Genomic DNA, 18,441 nt, shown 5'->3' with positions numbered 1-18,441 from the left:
TGGATTCTCAGTGTTGTTCCCCAGCAGACTCCTGTCCTCTCTGCTGGGAAGAGCATGAAGTGCAGTTACAAATAGCAGAAGTCATCTCTGACGTGTAAGCAAAGCGGGGGGAGAGTATTTAGCTTAGTAAAACTACGGTTGAGCAATTGCTGTAATCACTTGGAAAAAAAAAAGGCTGAGAAATATGTTTTCCTCAAATTCAGGAAGAATTCTCCAGGGCTTTGCTTTGGAAATTAGCAAAAAATACAACCATACATGGATAAAATTATTAGTGTATTTTTTCCAAGAAAAAGAAATAGGAGTTAAAAAGATGGAAAAGTAATACGATGCAGACTTTCTAAGCTTGAGATGACCAGTTAGAACCAATCCAAATTTAATAGTGGCAAAAAGGCATGAGGAACAAAACTGTTTACATAATAACAATTGATGTAACTGAGAATGAATTACCCTCTTCGCTGAACTTAACATACCAGCCTCAAATGTAGAGAAGCCCTGTGTTCAGGTTGGCTAAACACTGTTATTGTGGTTATATTTATGTCTATTAATTCAGACATATGTACATGATGATTTCATAATATGTTTTTAGTATTTTTAGGCTATCATGCATTTGCAGTAGTGCCTGTGAATTTAAGCAGTTAAAAACTAGTTTAGGTGCTGTTAGGTTTTATTTTAGCTTCCTTTCAGGTCATGTATTCTTGTGCAGGAACACCTAGTGAATAAAATATGAAAGATTATAATTGCACTTCTAGTGATAACTAGAGACATGAATTTAATTTTTATCCTTACCCCATATAATGTTATTTCATTTTCCAGTAGCATTACAGACTTCGGGAAAATAGGTACAGAAGGACCAAGGTGTTATTTTTCATCAAGCGTGTAGGAACCTAATTACTGTTAAAGTCAGTGGGAGGCTGCCTAAAATCCCTTCCAAATCTGTTCCTAAGTAAATTGTCCTGGCTTGTATAGGGAGTTGTGTCACCTCTTGACTGGCAGAATGCCAGAGCACTGTCCTTTGCCAGGTTCATTTATTTTTCAAAGAACTTGTTGAAAGCATATTTCAGTGTAAAGTGTATCTGGTCAATGTGATCACATATATGTCTTTTATGGGAATTTCAAGTCTTAACAACTACATTATTATCATCATATTTTTTAGAATTCTTTACTGAATGAAATGAAGTTGAATATGAACATAAAGAAATAGACTGAACATGTTGGAAGGGAAACATATGTTTGGTATTTGGGGAAGAAGTGGTTTGCTCTTCTCAAATGATAGAATCACCTTCCTGACTTCTCCCCACTCAGGCCTCAGAAAGCCTGACTGAGCCTTACAGTACAGGTAACCTCTGCTGTCATCTCAGTGCTTTGTTTACATATTTTCAGTGTTTTGAGAAGAGCTCCTGAGCCATGCAGTGTTTCAGGAACGTTGGAGGAAGACTGGAATAAACCTATACCTGTGCAAGCAGTTGCTTAACGGCTCTCTTTATTCTAAAGCTCTGGAGCAGCAGCACTGCTAGGCACTGGGGCATTCCAGACTGGCAGCTGCACTGCTCTTCCTCTCAAGTAACATTCTTCCCCAGAGCATTACCCTCCAGAATCTGTATTAAAAGGAATCTTTGACAAAGAGCAAGAAGTTGTCATGTTATTCCGGATTGTGCAGCTTCTCTCTTCCCGCATTTTTTCCACATCCTCTCCTGAAGTGCACAATGATTAAATGAGCTGAACTTGTGCTCTTCTAAAGCATGCTTCTGAAAATAGACTCCAAAACCACCCAGTAATATTGTCTCTGTGTTCTTATTCAGTGACAAACCTCCTACATGATAGTAGCAATGCAAATGATAGGTTGTGTTCATTGCTGGCATAAATGCCATCCTTAATGATGGACAGATTTGATGTTGTACCTAATTATATTGTAACTGACAGGATGCAGCTGCTATTGTTCATACTTGTGAGCTGTTTCCACAATTGAGGACAGCCTATGCTCAGTGTGTGACAAGGCTCTTGTACAGCTGTCGAAAATATTTCTGGAAGGGAACAAATGTAACTTCTTGGAAAAAATATTTTAAAAATTAGGAATTGTAGTATCATTAAGTTTGGAAAAGACTTCAAAGTTCAATGTCAAAGCCATGTGCAGCCAGTTTCTCCAGGAGAATGCTGTGGGGGACAGTGTCAGAGGCTTTACTGAGGTCCAGGTAGGCTCTATGCAGAAGTTTCAGCCTCTGAGCTTATCCTGTGTGTGTTGTAAATACTGCTGTTCATGATCCAAGTCGTCTTCATTTCAGTCATGTACTAAAACCCATGAATTCTGGCAAGGTCTTTGGCTGAAATCTGAGCTGAGAAATTTAGTTTCAAGTCTAAGGTCAGGTACAAATGCCCCATGTGAAATTATCTAAATAGCTTCATTTCTCAGTGCTGTCAGCTTAGGTGGCAGGGAGACATACTTTCCTTTCTTCTGGTTTTTTCCTGGCCTAGGTCAAAAGTTTTGGAAGCTGTTACTGTTTTATTCTTATGGTCTGAATGCAGATGCATGAGGAGGCACAAAAACACTGTTGTCTTGGTCCTGACCTTACGATCTCAGTAGTTAACAAGAAATCCAAAGTGTCTGACTGTGACTGTAAAATGCCAGTGAGGCATCCACTTGTTTCACAGCTGAATGGGCCTCCATGAGCTCTTCATTGGTAATAGCATTGTAACTGTCTTAAATGTCCCAGGCTAAGAAATTGTGCATTTGTATTACTCCCTATGGCTTGCAACCTCTTCTCCTCAGTCACAAGCTGTCCAAGTAAAGACTTGTCTGCAAAAGCCTGTTTTTGAGGGAGATAGGAAATGGCATGAAGGCTGGGACAGGAGCAGGAACGGTGTATGTTGGTGGCCACACATGCAGGGGAGTAATAGTAGTTTACAAGGGAGTTGGTACTGAGATAGTTGCAGTCTGGGACAATTATTTATGTCAAAGGAGAAGACAGGAATTCCTGTGATGTGTCATTACTACTTTTGTAAGCTTTTGCATAAACAGAAATGTACAAAATCCACAGTATCACTGGAATTTCTAAATGCAAAAGTAACTGTGTTTGTTCCCGTAATCAGCACTCATAAAAAAATATTTTCTCCCGAACTTTGACAAAATTTTTCCCAGAGAGAATTCAAGGAAACAAGCACAGGAACATTAATACCATGTTTCTTCAGAAAGTCTGGACCGAGCAAGATGCATGTCTTGCAAAATATGATCAAACAAGAAAAACATGAAACCCATGATGTTTTACACAAGCAGCTCTCAGCGCTACAAAACAAACTCTGTTTCTTAAAGAATGTCTAAGGCAAGTTTGGGGATTTTGTAGTGGGAATTTCTCTAGGGTTTGGAGGTAATGATAAAAGCAGGAGAAATATGAATCAATTAATGCATGTGACAAATGGCCACAGGCTCGATTCCATTTGTGAATGATTATTCCTAAAGGGATAAGTACACTTGTCCCATCTGTTCCTGCCTCTCTCCTGAGAAGGGTTTAGGATACGTATGAAAATGAAAACCTAAGAGAAGTATGTCAGGCTGCCTGGCATTTGTCTGAACTCTTTGAAATGAGAGGCTCCCTCTGCTATAGGGTGTGAGCCTTTGAGAGCAATTGAGCACCAAGCAACAGCCTTAATTTTTAATTTCTTTGCCTTTGTATGTTTAAGACAGACTCCAGTCAGATGTGCGTGTTAATGAAGCACTGAGTACAGCATCTAATGAGATGCTGAATATAATTGTTGTGTATGCTGCATAATTTAAATACCAGCTACTTGCATTTCTCATTTACCAAGCCAGTGAATGATACAATAATACTGAAAACAATAACAGCTCAGTGCTTATACAGTGTAGTCATTGGGGGGGGGGGGGAATGCACTTAACGAGTTTGTGATTCTTATAAAGAGATCCTGTCTGATAAAATCACGGTAGCTAAAGGTTAAGGTTACCTGTAAGATGAGTCTTTTCCTTCCAAATCTGGATATAATGCCCTGAATAAGGAAGTATCTGGTACTGAGTGTGTATTCTGGGACTGGAGATCTGCCAATTCCTAGGAGATAAGGCAGGAATTTTGCAGTTGGACTACATTAGGAGCCACAGTGAGGAAAACTTTATTAGCAGTTTGCAAGTACATGCCTTTTGACCTTAATGCAGTCACTGTACTATTTGGTACAGGGGGAAGTTCTTTGTCCTTGAGGTGCAGTGAGAAACCTGTGCTTACTCTAGTTATATTTACAGCTAAATTATCAAATGAATGCATAAATATGAATAAACCTTTTTTTTTTTTTTTTGAAAATTGGTTACTGGAGGCCAGTTTTGCATTTCCAAAGAGTTATCATTCCTTTGAGTACTTCTCTAGGGACTATTCTTAAGACAAATATTTTAATGTGTGTGTGTCCTTTCAGAACACCCAGTGCTGTGTTGCAGACTTGAATGCCGTAAGCGTTACCAAGTGAAGGAGTGGTAACTTAAACTTTTTGAGGCAGATCTTATTCATTTAAACATGAACTGTTTTTTAGAGGTTGTAACTCTCTTTTGTCAGACATTGTTTGGTTTTGCTAAATTTCAGACACAGTAGGAGGTTACCTTGTTATGCTCTACTGCCTTTGACTGCAGAGTCCTGACAGTCCTCACTCTTGTACCAAGAACAAGCTTAGTAATGCTTAGCAGTGCTGCTCAGGGCTTGCAGGATCAGGCTTTGTGTAGGACTGGCTTCTTTGGGAAGCTGTGATTATGTGAAAGCCTTAAGAGCATTTTTGTTATCTCCTTGTCCTCACAGTGGCCAGTTCGCTATAGTGAAGAAATGTCGAGAGAAAAGCACCGGTGTGGAATACGCTGCCAAGTTCATCAAGAAGCGCCAGAGCCGGGCCAGCCGGCGCGGGGTGAGCCAGGAGGAGATCGAGCGAGAGGTCAGCATCCTGCAGCAGATCCTGCACGCCAACATCGTCAAGCTGCACGACATCTACGAGAACAAGACAGACGTGGTCCTCATTCTGGAGCTGTGAGTAGGGGCACTTTCCTCCAGGGATGGCTGAGGTGAACAGAAACCAGAGAGCACTGCAGAGGCTGCCGGAGCACAGGGGCACTGATAAATGGAGCTGGTGCATTCTCAGGCTTCACAAATCTTGGCAGGAGCATTGAGTGAGGTTGGTGGTAAACAGGCCCCCCAGTTCATCCATGTGCTCTGGGGATACAGGTGTGCCTGAACATCAGCTGAGGTCATTTGATACTGAGCCAGGAGTCTTGTCAACTTGAAAGCAGTTTACTAATAGAGGGATTAGCTCATGTCTGCCTAGGGCTGCCCTGACATGAACCTTGGAGGAAGTATAAATGGCCACTGAATGCTCATTTCATTTTACTTCCTACTTTCATCTCTTTCAATACATGTGAGGCCATCAAGCCTTTTCCAAAATTTGCAGCCATTCTCACTATTCCCTTTTTCCTCATTTAGATCAGCTAGGGGAAAAGATGGGAGGAGGGCAAGGGAAGAGGGTTTTTTGATCCCTACGCGTTTACTATTGGGGATGAATAGCAGCAGGATGGGAATGAAGAAAAGCTGTTTACTCTTGTGCCACCATGTGAGGGGGGCAAACCCCTGCCATTTAGGTCCTGCTGACAAGTGAACTTCCTCACCCCTACATGCAAAATGATGCAATTTTTCAGTGTGTATGGAGCAGGAAATACAGTCACCATGGTGGAAGTTTGGTAGACCATATATTCCCTAGGACACCAGCCTGAACCTTGTATATGGAATCCTGGCAACAAGGCTTTTATCCCTGAGGGAGCTTTCTAGGGAGGCCAGCTCTTAGGCCAGGGAGCATTCCTGGAGATTAGAGCATGCCTGGAAGGTGGCATGTGAGTGATGATGAGCATCTGTTAACTCTGACGTATATGTCTATGGCCAAATGTTGGTCTCGGTAGCCAAGCTCTGGCAGACAGGGAAGGAGCTTGCTCTTTCTCACCAATGACTACTTTGGGCTAAAGCAACCTCCCATTTCATTACCTTCTGCTTTTTTCTGTCCTCATGTGGCCTGACACATTTTGTGTGTCCTTCTGTCAGGCTGTAACACATTGCAGTTTGTAAAAGTCTGCGTGCAACAGAGTTTTGACCTGATTAAGGCCTTTGCATTCAGCTGCTGTTTACAAATTGAGGATAATGATAATTGCTAATAAAGATAATTAAATTCTCCCTGTAAAAAGATAATCTCTTCCCCTCTGACACCCTGCTCTCAGAGTCTCATATTCCCTGCTGTTTATCAAAGTAAGTGTTACAGCACCTGGCCAACCAGTCTTATGGTACAATCTACAATGGACTTCAGCTTCAAAAGAATGGCCTCAGTATTGCTGATAATTGAAGAAGCTGCCCTGGTGTTTAAAAGAGGATTTGCCTGAAATGTTGACCATCTCCCATATTCACAGTGCTGGCACAGGCAAGACTATCTCCTCTTTTCAGACTGGTCAGTTCTGTAGGTACTGGTTCTCCTGTTCAAGGGCAGGGCCAAGTCCACTGCTGTGAAGTGCAGTTTGGCAGGTATACGGTTTCTCCTTCCTTCTGCACATTGTCCAGGGACTTGCTCCCCACAGCTTTCTGTGACTTTGTTGTTCCCTGTCTCCTGGGCCCTACCAGGAGCCTGCTTTGCCCAAACAGAAGCAGCCTGGAGGCAGGTTGGATTGTTACACCAGTGTCTCCTCTACAGGCAAGTGTCAGGTTTGTATACACAAAACAGCTCTGTCCAAGAGGTAAGACAGCGTTGTTTGTCTTTTGTTGGACTTCAAATGAAAAGTAAAGGTATTATTTACTTGCTTCCTTGCCATGATATTAGGTGACATGGTAAAAGGGAAAGAGAGGGAACCCAGAGGAAGGAATTCTTCTGTAACAGTTGAGAAATGAGCATTTGCAGGTGGTGATTTAGAAAATAAACCTCCCTGGATGTTCAAATGTAACTTGATGCAGTTCTGAGTGTTTTAGTGCAAAGGAATTAGTGTTGAAATGTGGGGTTTTTTCTGGGATTCCATAATGGCTGGCTTTTGGAATTGCTAAATCTCCTCTGCTTGAGGGTTTCTCTGAATTCAGGTGTATAACTTGGATAAGAATGATCTTGTAATAAACTGCTTACCACTCTCTAGGTACAATTTACTGAAGCCTGGTTTTAAAGCCTGAATCTTTCTTAATGAGAAATCATCACATCTCTTCTACAGAATTTTCCTTTAAATTACTCTTTTAAGAGTAATTTAATGTATTAGGTTATATCTCAAGAAACTGGAGATTAATATACTGTTTTTCATGTATGCCCATCTCTGATCTTCAGAAAATGAAATGCTCATGTGGTTATTGTAGAAGAGAGTCTTTTGCTGATAAAGTACCAGGGAGACTTCAAGCTCTCTGAATCTTCTTTTTCTTTGGTTTGTTTCCTGTTTTGTTTTTATGTTGTATTTTATGTTGTATTCTGTAGCTTGGAAAGCCCCCTCCCTAGCCTCATTCAAGGTTAGTGTGAACTAGAGAGAAGTGAGAAGTACATCAAGGAGCTCTCAAGTAAATGTCCTATGATCCTCGTTCTCACAGGCTGCAGTTTCTTCAGTCATGCCTTGGGCATAGCTGGTTGCCCACGATGTTGGTGAGGTTGCCATTGGAGCAAACTCCCTGGTGTGCCCTGAGCAGTTGACCCAGCTGGTTTAAGTGCCCACTCTCAGAGGCAGCAGGAGAGAATGAGTATTAAGTAGCTCCAGTCTGGGCAGCTGAACTATTTTCTGACATTGCTTTGTGTAGCAAAGGAAGTTGCTCTGAAGGGAGTTGCCAGTCTCCTCCAAGCAGGAAGGTATCCTCAGACATCCTTAGCAGAGCAGAATGGCTCTTCCAAAGTGGCTCAGCTTGTGAGCTCTCCTGAAGTGGAACCTGCTTCTGCAGGAGCAGAGACTGGGCCACCTGGGCTGTCCTCCGGCCTTAGAGAGATTAAGGAGTCCACCTTAAGAAACAGTCACCAAGGAGATTTTACAGGGTAAAAGAGGAAGAGAGAGCAGTGTGCCTACATGGTTAAATTCCAGAAAAGTACAAGAACGTCCCCCAGTGCAGCTGGTGTCCTGATGACCGGATGGATCCTCTGCCAGAGGTGATTGCTTAAGTGCACTCTGAATAGAAATCATTAAATAAATGGGACTCGCCTGCTCTCTGTATGCAGATTTCACCAAGACACTATCAGGTTTTTCTTACAGATTTCTTTACTGGTTTATCACAGTAGGCTGTGGTAATTGTAAAACTACTGAACCAAGGCCTCTAAACCTCCTACAATATGGAAAGGAGACAGTGTTCCCTGTCTCCTGAAATGCACAGGGTACAACAAAATCTGTCCAGAAAGGCTGATGGTAGTGCTGAGACCGTTGGTAGGTGTCACCTAAAAAATAAAATGAAGAGATCAATAAGTCTCACAGGTTGAATAACTGAGATTAATAGGAAGGAGAAGGTGGCAGCCAAAGACAGCAGTTGCAACGTATTTCCGGGTCATTTAAGCTTATTTTTGTTTGCCAGCCATTTAGTTGTAACAATTAAAGCATCAAGTGACTTCTGCCCAGGTGAAGTGAGGTGACTTCTGCCCAGGTGAAGTGAGGTGACTTCTGCCCAGGTGAAGAGTCCTGCCTCACATTGTTTAGAAAAGTTTCTGACTATGTGAGAGGTGTGAAAAAAATATCCAGTTATCAGTGGGCAAGTCACTATGCCCTGTGTAAGTCTCTGGATCAACAAGGCACGTGTTCACCCACAGGAGCAGCAGGGGAAGCTACGACACAAAGCCAATGTCTCTGTGGCTTTTGGCATGCTGTTCTTGCTTGCAGTGGACTTGTCCTTGCAGGTTTTGTAGCTATTGACAATAGCTTCCTCCAAAAGAGGCAGAGTATGGAATTACCATGTTGTCACTACCAGTGTTGTGTAGAAGCCTGGGGTCAGAGGAGTCATTCCCCAAAGGCCTCTGGAGCACCCAGTGTGGACTGACTTGTCTGTGACTCAAGGCACCTGGGGAACTCAAAGCATTTGGACCTGCCAGTGCTTTGACAGGTAGTTCATCTGGCAACAGGGCCAAGAGCTTGTCTTCCAAAATGACTGTAGGGTCTCTCAGGTCCTTTGCTTGCACTCTGAGCATAGGTGGGTGGTGCACCAGCACCTAGGAGTAACAACTGTTTTGTGGGTGCCCCCAGCAGTGAATCTGAATGAGAATAAAACAATAATGTTAATGACAGTGTGAACTGGCAACAATAAATGTAAACATAATTATGAATAACAGCTGCCAACAATGCCTAATTCAATATTTAGGTCATCTTGTTTGAGATAAACAGAAAAATAGCACTGGAACTCTCAGGACAAGGCACAGAAATGAAAATAAAAGTCTTATGTACTAATAAGGATGGAATGTATTTCAGTTTTGATGCGAAAACTCATAGTAACTAAGAGTACTTCTTTGATTTGGGAAAACTGATTTTGGTACCTTCAAGCCTTCTACAATCTGCTTTCTTCTTAAAAAAATTCAGCACCAAGTAAATGCTTTCCTGTTACTTATGTCAGGCAAGAATCATATTAGAACATGGTAATGGCTGTTCTGGAAAGAAGAGATTCTGTTGGCACATTTTGCTACCTCAGGTTCTGATGGCAACTGCTAAGGGAAGTAATTCTTTAGCAGTTATTGACTCTTACAACTTGCTCATACAAAATGAAAATGTTGAAAAATAGCAGTTGAAGTGGTCAAGTCAACCTTTTAAAATAGGTATGTATCTGGGGATTCAGCAAACAAATGTAACTTGGTTTGATCCTTTGTGATCCTTGCAGCATCAATGGAAAAGCCAGTCCTTCATTTACAGGGAAGAGAGCTAAAGCCAAAAGGTAGTTTGGGCACACCTGGGACCAGAATACAAAAGTCATGGTTGTCTGCAGGAGTAGCCTTTTTCTAACTGTGTTGAAGTTCTTCACTGCTTCAGTTTTCTGTGCTTACACTGATTTTATGGATTACAGTGCAGGAGATAAGGGGATGTTTTCTGGTGTGTTTTGCAGGGTTTCTGGAGGAGAACTTTTTGACTTCCTGGCACAGAAGGAGTCTTTAAGTGAAGAGGAAGCAACCAGGTTCATTAAGCAAATTTTGGATGGTGTGAATTACCTTCACTCTAAGAAAATTGCTCACTTTGATCTAAAGGTAAAGATGCTGATTTAGACTTTGGCTGATCTCTAGCTGCTAATTTTGATATTTAATACCAGTAATGTCAGGTGGTCAATGAAGATGTTGCAAGAATTGCAAGATAGAAATCAGAAAGCGTAAGTAAAGAATAGTTTTGCTGATAGTGACTATCAAAGGACCTAATATATTTTCACTTAATAACTCTCCTGCATTTTAAAGGACTGGGTGTGGAGTTTGGCAAATATTAAATTATACATGTATTTTTAAGCAGTGGTCTGATTTGATAGAAGACGGTTCGTCATTATCTCATCACTTGACAGGGCTCCATTGGCTGCAGTGGAGCTACAGTGGTTTATACCACCTACGGAATAAAACAATCCTCCAAAAGGTAGTGACAGTGACTTTTTGCCATTTCAGTCTGTTCTGTCTGCTCTAAAGAAGCTTCCATTATGTATCTATATCCATTATGCACATATATGCCTTAGATCCATGGAAGAAAACCAGACTTACTACCCTGAGGCTAAAACATGCTTGGTCCAGTAACTATGACAATAAATTATTCATTTGCTCTGTTTCCCAGTGCAGCTCTTGCTGAGTGTACATGTTAGCGGGAGCAACTTCCACGTTAGGATCTGCTGTGGAAAGGCCAGGCAGCTGCCAGCAGGGAATCAGATTCTCTCACTGCTGCTCTTGAACTTATGATTAAGTTATGACAGATTAATGCATTAAAGCTCATCATGGGAGATAAATTGAGCCCATAGTTTACTCTGAAACCTGTGAATTTGGGCTGTAGTAGGGAGTAGCTAAGGCTGAGAAATTTAGTTGAAGAAAGAAGTTTATGAAACATGTTATATCTGGTAAAAAAGTAAAGTCTGTGGTTGAACATGTTAGTTTTGATTTCACAGTTCAAGCTTCAGCTTTTTCTTACAAAGCTGTGAGGAATGCCCCATTTTCTTTTAATACCTTGCTATCATATATGATCTAGGACCTCTGATCCCAACTCTTCTCATTTTCTGGACTGTTCAGCTGGTAAATCCTGGATCTTTCCTGGCCTTGTTGCAACTGTGAATTTAGTCTCAGAGAAGATAATTTTTCCTTCCCTGAATAGGTTCAGCATTTAACAAAACATCTTCCATTGGCTTACAATACAGTATAGAGTCAAATGGGTAGATATTGTGAAGTGTAAATTCACAAAATGTCAGCAAAAATACTGAGCTGTGCAGCTCTCACTCAGGGTGAGGCAGTGGCATTTTGTCTGCACCAAACACCTGAACTGCTTCGGCTGCCTGCTACCTTTATCAAAAGAACTGTAAATGGTTAAGCACAGGTGTTGTATATGTAAAGGAAAAAAAAGCACTTGAAAACGCTGTTACTTTCAAAGATATTTTATTAACATAGATCTACCTTTTGTTATTTTTAGCCTGAAAACATTATGCTTCTAGACAAGAATATCCCTATTCCGCGCATCAAACTCATTGACTTTGGCCTGGCTCACAAAATAGAAGATGGAGTTGAATTTAAAAACATATTTGGAACTCCAGAATTCGTAGGTGAGTGACATGTTCCATTGTCTTGTATTGCAAATTCCAGAAGAAGTCGACACAACTTGTCAAAGTTAAAAATTGAAGGATAGAAGTAGTTTTAATCTTATTTCTATCAAGGTCACTTAAATCTGGAGGCTTACTTTATTTTTCTGGAATAGGCAAAGGTGCTTTCTGTAAACTAGATGTGCTACTCCTGTGAGAGTAGGCTGCTGCCAAATAAATATTTAGAGATGTAAATTCAGGATTAAGATTGTGAAACTCTGCAAATACAAATTATAATCTTTTTACTTGTTGCCTGGGGTTAGTAGATCTCTGCACTGTGGTACATGAGTCAAAATTACATGGGTATCTCTGTCATTGCTTTCTAAGTAAAACTACCTCACACTGCACACCTGCTGAGTACTCTCATCTCCCCTTACATTTTTCCATGTGGTTCTCTTTTTGCTCCTCACTGGTCATAATTCTGATTTGTCTCACTTGGATTTTAAGTTAATCCTGCTCCTTTCTACTAGTTTCGGTTTTGGGCTTTGTTTGGGGGGTGGGTAGAGAATTGTTATTAATATTCCAGTCAAACACAGTTGTCACAGATAATTTTTTTTCAACTTCTTTCACCCTTGCTCTTTTCTCTTGCATGCAGTCTTGTATGGGGATGTTTTCCAATGAGGAAATGTTTCTTATAAAGATAATAGAGTTTGACATGGATAGCAACGTAGTCTGGCAAGTAATTTCAATCTCTTGCTCAAGGGCTCTTTTCTGACTGGCCTTTACAAACTTGCTATAATGCCACCAGTTAAAAAAACAAAAGCTCATGCTTATGAGCAGCAGCATTCTTGGGAGGTGAAATAATTTGTTATTTGTTGTATTTTGCACTATAATTACTATATAATGTCTGCTTTACCCTTACTCTTGAGTTGCATTATGCTCCAAGTTACTCTAGATAATCTCTTCTGAACAGCTATGAACTTGAATGCCTATTTGGGCTACAGAATTATAAACAATGTATTCTGTAACTAACCTTCCCCTCTCCCCCCTTCTCACTCTTGGTAATTCTTGGCCTGCTACTACAGCCTGGTAAAAATTTGTTACCTCAGTTGCTGATGGTTGATTAAATGTTCCTTACAGCTCCAGAAATCGTAAACTATGAACCACTTGGACTAGCTGCAGACATGTGGTAAGTTTTGTAATGTGTTTGTACGTTTTTTTCCAGGTGACTCTACAATTACTTTTTCCTGTTTTGCTCTTAATAGAATCCATTGCACTGCAACAAATTAAAAAACAACAAAAAACCCCTTAAATACAGTTAATGACTTTGTTCTGTCATTCTATTTTTATACATTCTTTTTAATTAAAAGGTAAGCATTTAATTTCTGCAAAATTACATTGAAAAACTGGAGTGATGGCAGTTACAGAGTTAACTGTTTGCCACTGTCCATGCAGAGGACCACTCTTAGAAGGAAACATGTTCCTGCAGAGCTTGTGACAGCTTTATTTATAAGAGCACTTCATGCAGAGCAGACCTGCGTACTAGTGTTGTCTGCCGGGAAGGCAGGCAAAAGAGGTCACCCCAAATAAAACATCCTTGCTTCTGTTCCTTTGTGTTCCATATATGCACTGCAATAAAATACCCACTGAGTAGAAATACACAGAGACTTCAAATATCCACATTACTTGATGTTATATGTAACATTTTTTTTTCCCCCTGAAACCCCATTCTGTAAGAGATGCTAGCAGTTATCTAAAGCCACCATGGCTCTCCTGCCTCTATTGCAGCACCTATTGACTTTTGTGTATTATGCACATTAAGAAGAATACTGGTCATGTAGAACTCCTGAAATTAATGTCTTTTGTTTTTTAGGAGCATAGGAGTCATTACCTACATACTGTGAGTACAACAGATTCACTCCTGTAGAAATGTTCCTAAAGCTCTGTTGCACTAGTACAGAACAGTTCTTCCCTTCAGTCATTTAGGGACCCCCACACATGGGGTGGGCAGGGGTTTGTCTAAAGGACAGGGGTTATCCTGCAGCCTTTTCAATTTAAAATAAGGGGTAAAAGATGAGGGGCATTCTGAGCAGAAGAAAAACAAATGTCTCTGGCATCACTGGGCATTTCTGCTTCTTACGGGATCTCATCAGTTCCAAATGGTAGAGGATGGAAAAGCCAAGTGTATTAATTGCTCCTGAAATGACTGTGAGCTATCAGTGTGAGAGCATAGAAACAGAAAGTGTAACAGTGCCATTTACAAGTTGGGTTATTTCAGGTGAAAACAGGGAAGTTTTTATTTCCTTGTAAAGGCAGCACTCTAGATTATTCTGCAATAACGTCACCCATTTCAAAAAGGTGAATTTAAGCTGAAAGAGGAGCAGAGAAGTTGACCCTGGGAACTGAGAATTCAACTTACAGGAGAAAAAAAGGGTTTGTTAAAGCTAGTAAAGCAAAGGTTGGTTGGGGATATCATTACAGTCAGTAAGCATGAAGGGAAAAGTAGATCGCAGAATACTTTTTAGATATAGATACTCTTTAGAAGAAAAGTGTGTCAACTGGTGATGAATAAATAAAAGGAGGGAATTATGACATGCTTGGGCTCTCAAAGAAATGAGTTTCTGTGGGCATCTGGGGACAAGCAGTCAAGAGTTTTAAGATGGAGCTTGACGATTTGGGGAGCTGCTTGTGTGACAATGAATGCATGCAACAGAGGAACAGCACTCCTTGCTTTTCCTCTCATTTGACATGAGACTTACAGGAATGGTCAATCATCCTTGATCCTAACTGCTTCCATTGAAATCAAGCTCCTGTGACTCCTGGGGAGCAGGAAGTGGATACTATATGCTGGGAATGTCTCACCCTGGGCTTCAGATGCTCCCTTATGATACTCAGAGGAATAACTTGCTGCCAAACTTGATGAAGGTGGACTCTTAGATGGATTTGCACTACTCAGGGATCAGGACAAGTACAGAGGCTTGAAGGGGAAGGATTGTCTTTTCAGTGTGGAAAATAAATCTTGGCCTATACACAAGGGTTAGACCCCAAAAGCTGTAAAAGAGAGGTATGGTCTGAGGAATCAGATTCGGTGCAACAAATTCCCTTCTTTCCTGCAGTGCAAAGAAAACATCCCAGAGAAAAGTTTGGGATATTGGTTGAGCCCAAGCTCAGGTAAAGGGGTTTAAAATACTGTCAGACCCTTGTTTTTTATCAGCACTGATACTGGTCTCCACTGACACACCTGTACTTGCCAGGACATTAAACTTCATAAATTTGTAAAATGGGTGTTTCTATGTGATGAGAAGAAAACTTAGGAGTTGAGCAGGTGGGAATACTTAGCATGTGATTAGTGATGCACAGAGCCAGCTGCTCTTCAGGTCTTCCTGTTGCACTGAGAGGTCTGTGCTGGGGCAGAGTAATGGAGCAGTTCCTGTACTGCATCCAGCATAGGAGATCTGTTTTACCTTCTTGGCTACTAATGATTGCTGTGGTCATTAAGGTAGAATAATGTCTCCCTACAAATGATCAGGAAGAAAAGAGCACACTTTTTATGGTGGGTGGGATCAGCTTGCCTGATATGCTATGGACTAGAATTGGCATGCCTTCAACTTGTATTGCCTCTTAATTTTAAAGCCTTTTGCTCAGAAGTGTTCTGAGTAAGTGGGGTGGGTCTCTGATACCACCTAGTTTAGCAAACGTGGCAGCAATCAAATGGATGTCATCATCAGGTGTAGAGATCAAAATGCATCCAAGTCCTCAATTCAGTAACTCTGGAGTGATTCAGTGGGTTGTAAGGGCAAAGCTTTTGTTACTGAGGTCTGCTGGTACATGTTTACAGGCACTGAGTCAGAAAAAAAGCTATTTGCATTGGATACTAGGATTTGAGAATCCACCCATTTCACAGATTTCAAAACTGAGTCCCAAAGAGGAAAAAAAGAAAAAAGAGAATAGAGCACTGTTGATTTTGGCTTCCAACAAAGGGCTAGAAGGTGGAATTACAGCTGTTTCATGGCATAATTTGGGGAAAGGGAAAAGAAACCAAGGCCCTAGGGCAGGTTTCCAAGCTTCAGTTTTGGAACAAAGCCCATGGTCTGTGGAGAGGTGCCTGCTTGTAGCCTTCTTTGTGGCCAGCAGAAATGGAACCAAGGCTTAAGAGGAAGTATGTAAATCCCCCTAAGCGTTGAGACTGACTGTGGTATTTGAGATGAAATTTACTGCATCAAAGACAACTGGAGGACCTCACTCATGCTGTCTTGCTGTGTCAGATGCTTTGGTGGTGTTGTATGATTGTAGAGGGGGAGGAAGCAGTTTATGCACTCAAGTGTTTATTCTGTGGATAAAACCACATGTGGTAGCTGGGGATTGGGGTGAAAGGTTTGGGTGGTCCCAATATAACTTTCTGCTTATTGCCCAATCTTCCCAGTTAACCTGGTAGTGGCAATACAGACAGGGTAAAAAGTATGTTGAGAGTGGGATCATGTAAGCAAATGGTTTAGTATTCAAAACCTCAGTTCAGTTCCCTGGAGTTTGCTGCAGTCCTGTTTTGAGCCTGCTGCATCCTGAAACTGTGTTATCAAAGCTGGACATAATAGACAAGCACAATAATAGCCCAGAAGATTATAAAAAGGGGTGAGATCAATTTCCTTGGTATAAATAACATTTCCCATAAACCAGGCTTTTGCAAGTCAGCATCCCTTTGTGTTGGGGGAGGAGGAGCCTGGAGGAAAGACAGGGCAGGAGGGGTCTGGGATGACTCTGTTCTGACACGAGTTTTATGGAGCAGAGGTACAGAGTCATCAAAGATGAAGGTCGACAGTCACAGCTGAGAGATAGGCAAAGCAGGAAAAAGGAAAGCTTTTTCTTCAGTAAAGATTGCGAAATGGTGTTTTATTATGATGCTGTCTCCTTGCAGTTGGAGCAGGGTGCCACAGAATGAAATTTTGTGTTTTTCAGAAACAGTTGGATTTTATTGCAGCCAAAGCCCTTTTGCTTGTGGATCCCTTTTACTGAGCAGCATGGCTCTACTTCCCCAGTGGAGTTGATCCCTAGGCAAGGCCACATGCCTGGCTTCTGATCACACATCATATTTTGCTTCCAGCTGAGAAAGGTCTCTTGGTTGAACCCATTGTGTAGGGAATTCATAGTAGCTTTGCAGAGAGAAAAGAAGTAGGGGGAGAGCTTTTCCTACCTGAAGAAAATCTGTAGAAACACTGCTTTATCTGCTTGAAGGTTGTAAAAGCTTCAGCCTGGTAGTCTTTGTGGGTTCACAGGGGTAGAGGCTCCTCAGCTGAAGCTTTTTCTGGTTTGATTAGCAATGACTTAAATGAGACATGAGAGGAGAATCAGTGCATTTCTCTCTGTGTGCATGCATTAGTGCTGCACTAGAGACCTTCAAGGCAAGTCTGGCTCATAACCACAGCTGTAGTGAGCCAAAGCTGGCTGTGTTTTTTCCTACATGCAGAGCTGCTTCAACACAAGAGCCACAAAAGTCCTAAGAGTGTATTCCACAGTCACTGTAATTTCATTAGGGGACTTCTGCTGTTTATTTTTCCAACTGATTCTTCTTTCTGGCTTATCTAGGCTTAGTGGTGCATCACCTTTCCTTGGAGAAACTAAACAAGAAACACTTGCCAACATCACAGCTGTGAATTATGATTTTGATGAAGAATTTTTCAGCAATACCAGTGACCTGGCAAAAGATTTTATTCAGAAACTACTGGTGAAAGATACACGGTAAGCAAATATTCAGAAAGACCCATTTATTTCTGAAATTAACCTGGTGAAATGTGGCTTGATAAGTGAAAAAGCTTTTCTTGTGGGGTGTATTGCTATTCAAGAGCAAGACAGGAGAATGCTGCTGTGCCCCTAGTTAATCACTGCACCCAGAAACCCTGAGGAGAGGAACCAAATCTCCTCAGCTAAATGCCATTTTCAGGACTGAATTCTCACCTGAGTCAAGCTGGCACAACAGGGTGTTGCTGAAAGGCTGAAAATGGCGTGCAGAATCTTGAGTTCAGGTTAACTACCACTCCACTATTTCAGTCTCTTATGCACCACTTGCAAGGAGGTGATATCCTCCCAGAATATGCCCCCAGTGGTGCAATGCCAGAAAATTACTACATGTGCTGCTAAGGAGTTGTTTTAATTCTCTGTGTCTGTGGCAGTCACCTAGAGTTTGTGTGAGAGCTATGCAGATCTTTGTTCCCAGGTTACAGGAACCACAGTCTTTTTTTTAGTTTTTCTTGCTTTTAATAAAACGCACACAGAAGTAGCATCTCTTTCCCTGTAACCTTCTTTGTCCTGGAGGAAAGTCAGACCATTGTGGTTCTTTCTAATGGCTTCATTAGGGGAGAAAATAGCTATGAGAGAGAAAGAGCTGTTCAGTCAAGATTTCTGCAAATCGTGAGGCCTCAGTCTGGGGCAGAGCAGGTGTTTGATGAGAGTTTTGCACAGGTCTAGCAGCTCCAAGGAGAAGTCAGTGATGTTGATATTTGTCCTGTGTACAGACATGGTGCCTGTGCAACGCTGTGTTTGTGTCTTTGATTCTTGGTGCTCTTAACGTGCTGTTCACCAAACCGCTCCAATGCAGAAAGAAGTTAGGTTTGATCCACTTTGATTAGGTTTGAAGTATTCCTTTCAGAAATGTTGTTTTCAGGAAACAACAGCTCCTGCAGTGCTATAATACCATGTTCCAAAGGACAGCTTTGGTATAGTTAGTGTTGATTACCTCTGGTATAATTACTGTTGATTCAGACACAGT

General features: G+C 41.4%; 1 protein-coding gene across 6 annotated transcripts in view; it reads left to right on the top strand.

Annotated features, from left to right (window-relative positions):
• The window catches only part of DAPK2 (death associated protein kinase 2), a 54,738-nt gene that overhangs the window by 21,339 nt on the left and 14,958 nt on the right, over positions 1-18,441 (top strand). For 5 of the 6 annotated variants that reach the window (XM_032122741.1, XM_032122743.1, XM_032122739.1 and 2 more), the window contains 6 exons: positions 4,782-5,003; positions 10,035-10,173; positions 11,576-11,705; positions 12,822-12,870; positions 13,555-13,581; positions 17,262-17,414. In XM_032122741.1, coding sequence (XP_031978632.1) covers positions 4,782-5,003; positions 10,035-10,173; positions 11,576-11,705; positions 12,822-12,870; positions 13,555-13,581; positions 17,262-17,414 — 720 coding nt within the window. The remainder of the gene's footprint in view (positions 1-4,781; positions 5,004-10,034; positions 10,174-11,575; positions 11,706-12,821; positions 12,871-13,554; positions 13,582-17,261; positions 17,415-18,441) is intronic. The other variant, XM_032122740.1, reaches the window with a different exon arrangement.

Source organism: Corvus moneduloides, chromosome 13 (genome assembly GCF_009650955.1).
Source record: "Corvus moneduloides isolate bCorMon1 chromosome 13, bCorMon1.pri, whole genome shotgun sequence".
Lineage (NCBI taxonomy): Eukaryota > Metazoa > Chordata > Aves > Passeriformes > Corvidae > Corvus > Corvus moneduloides.
Note: the sequence above shows the minus strand (reverse complement) of the source record. Positions and strands in the feature narration are given on the sequence as shown.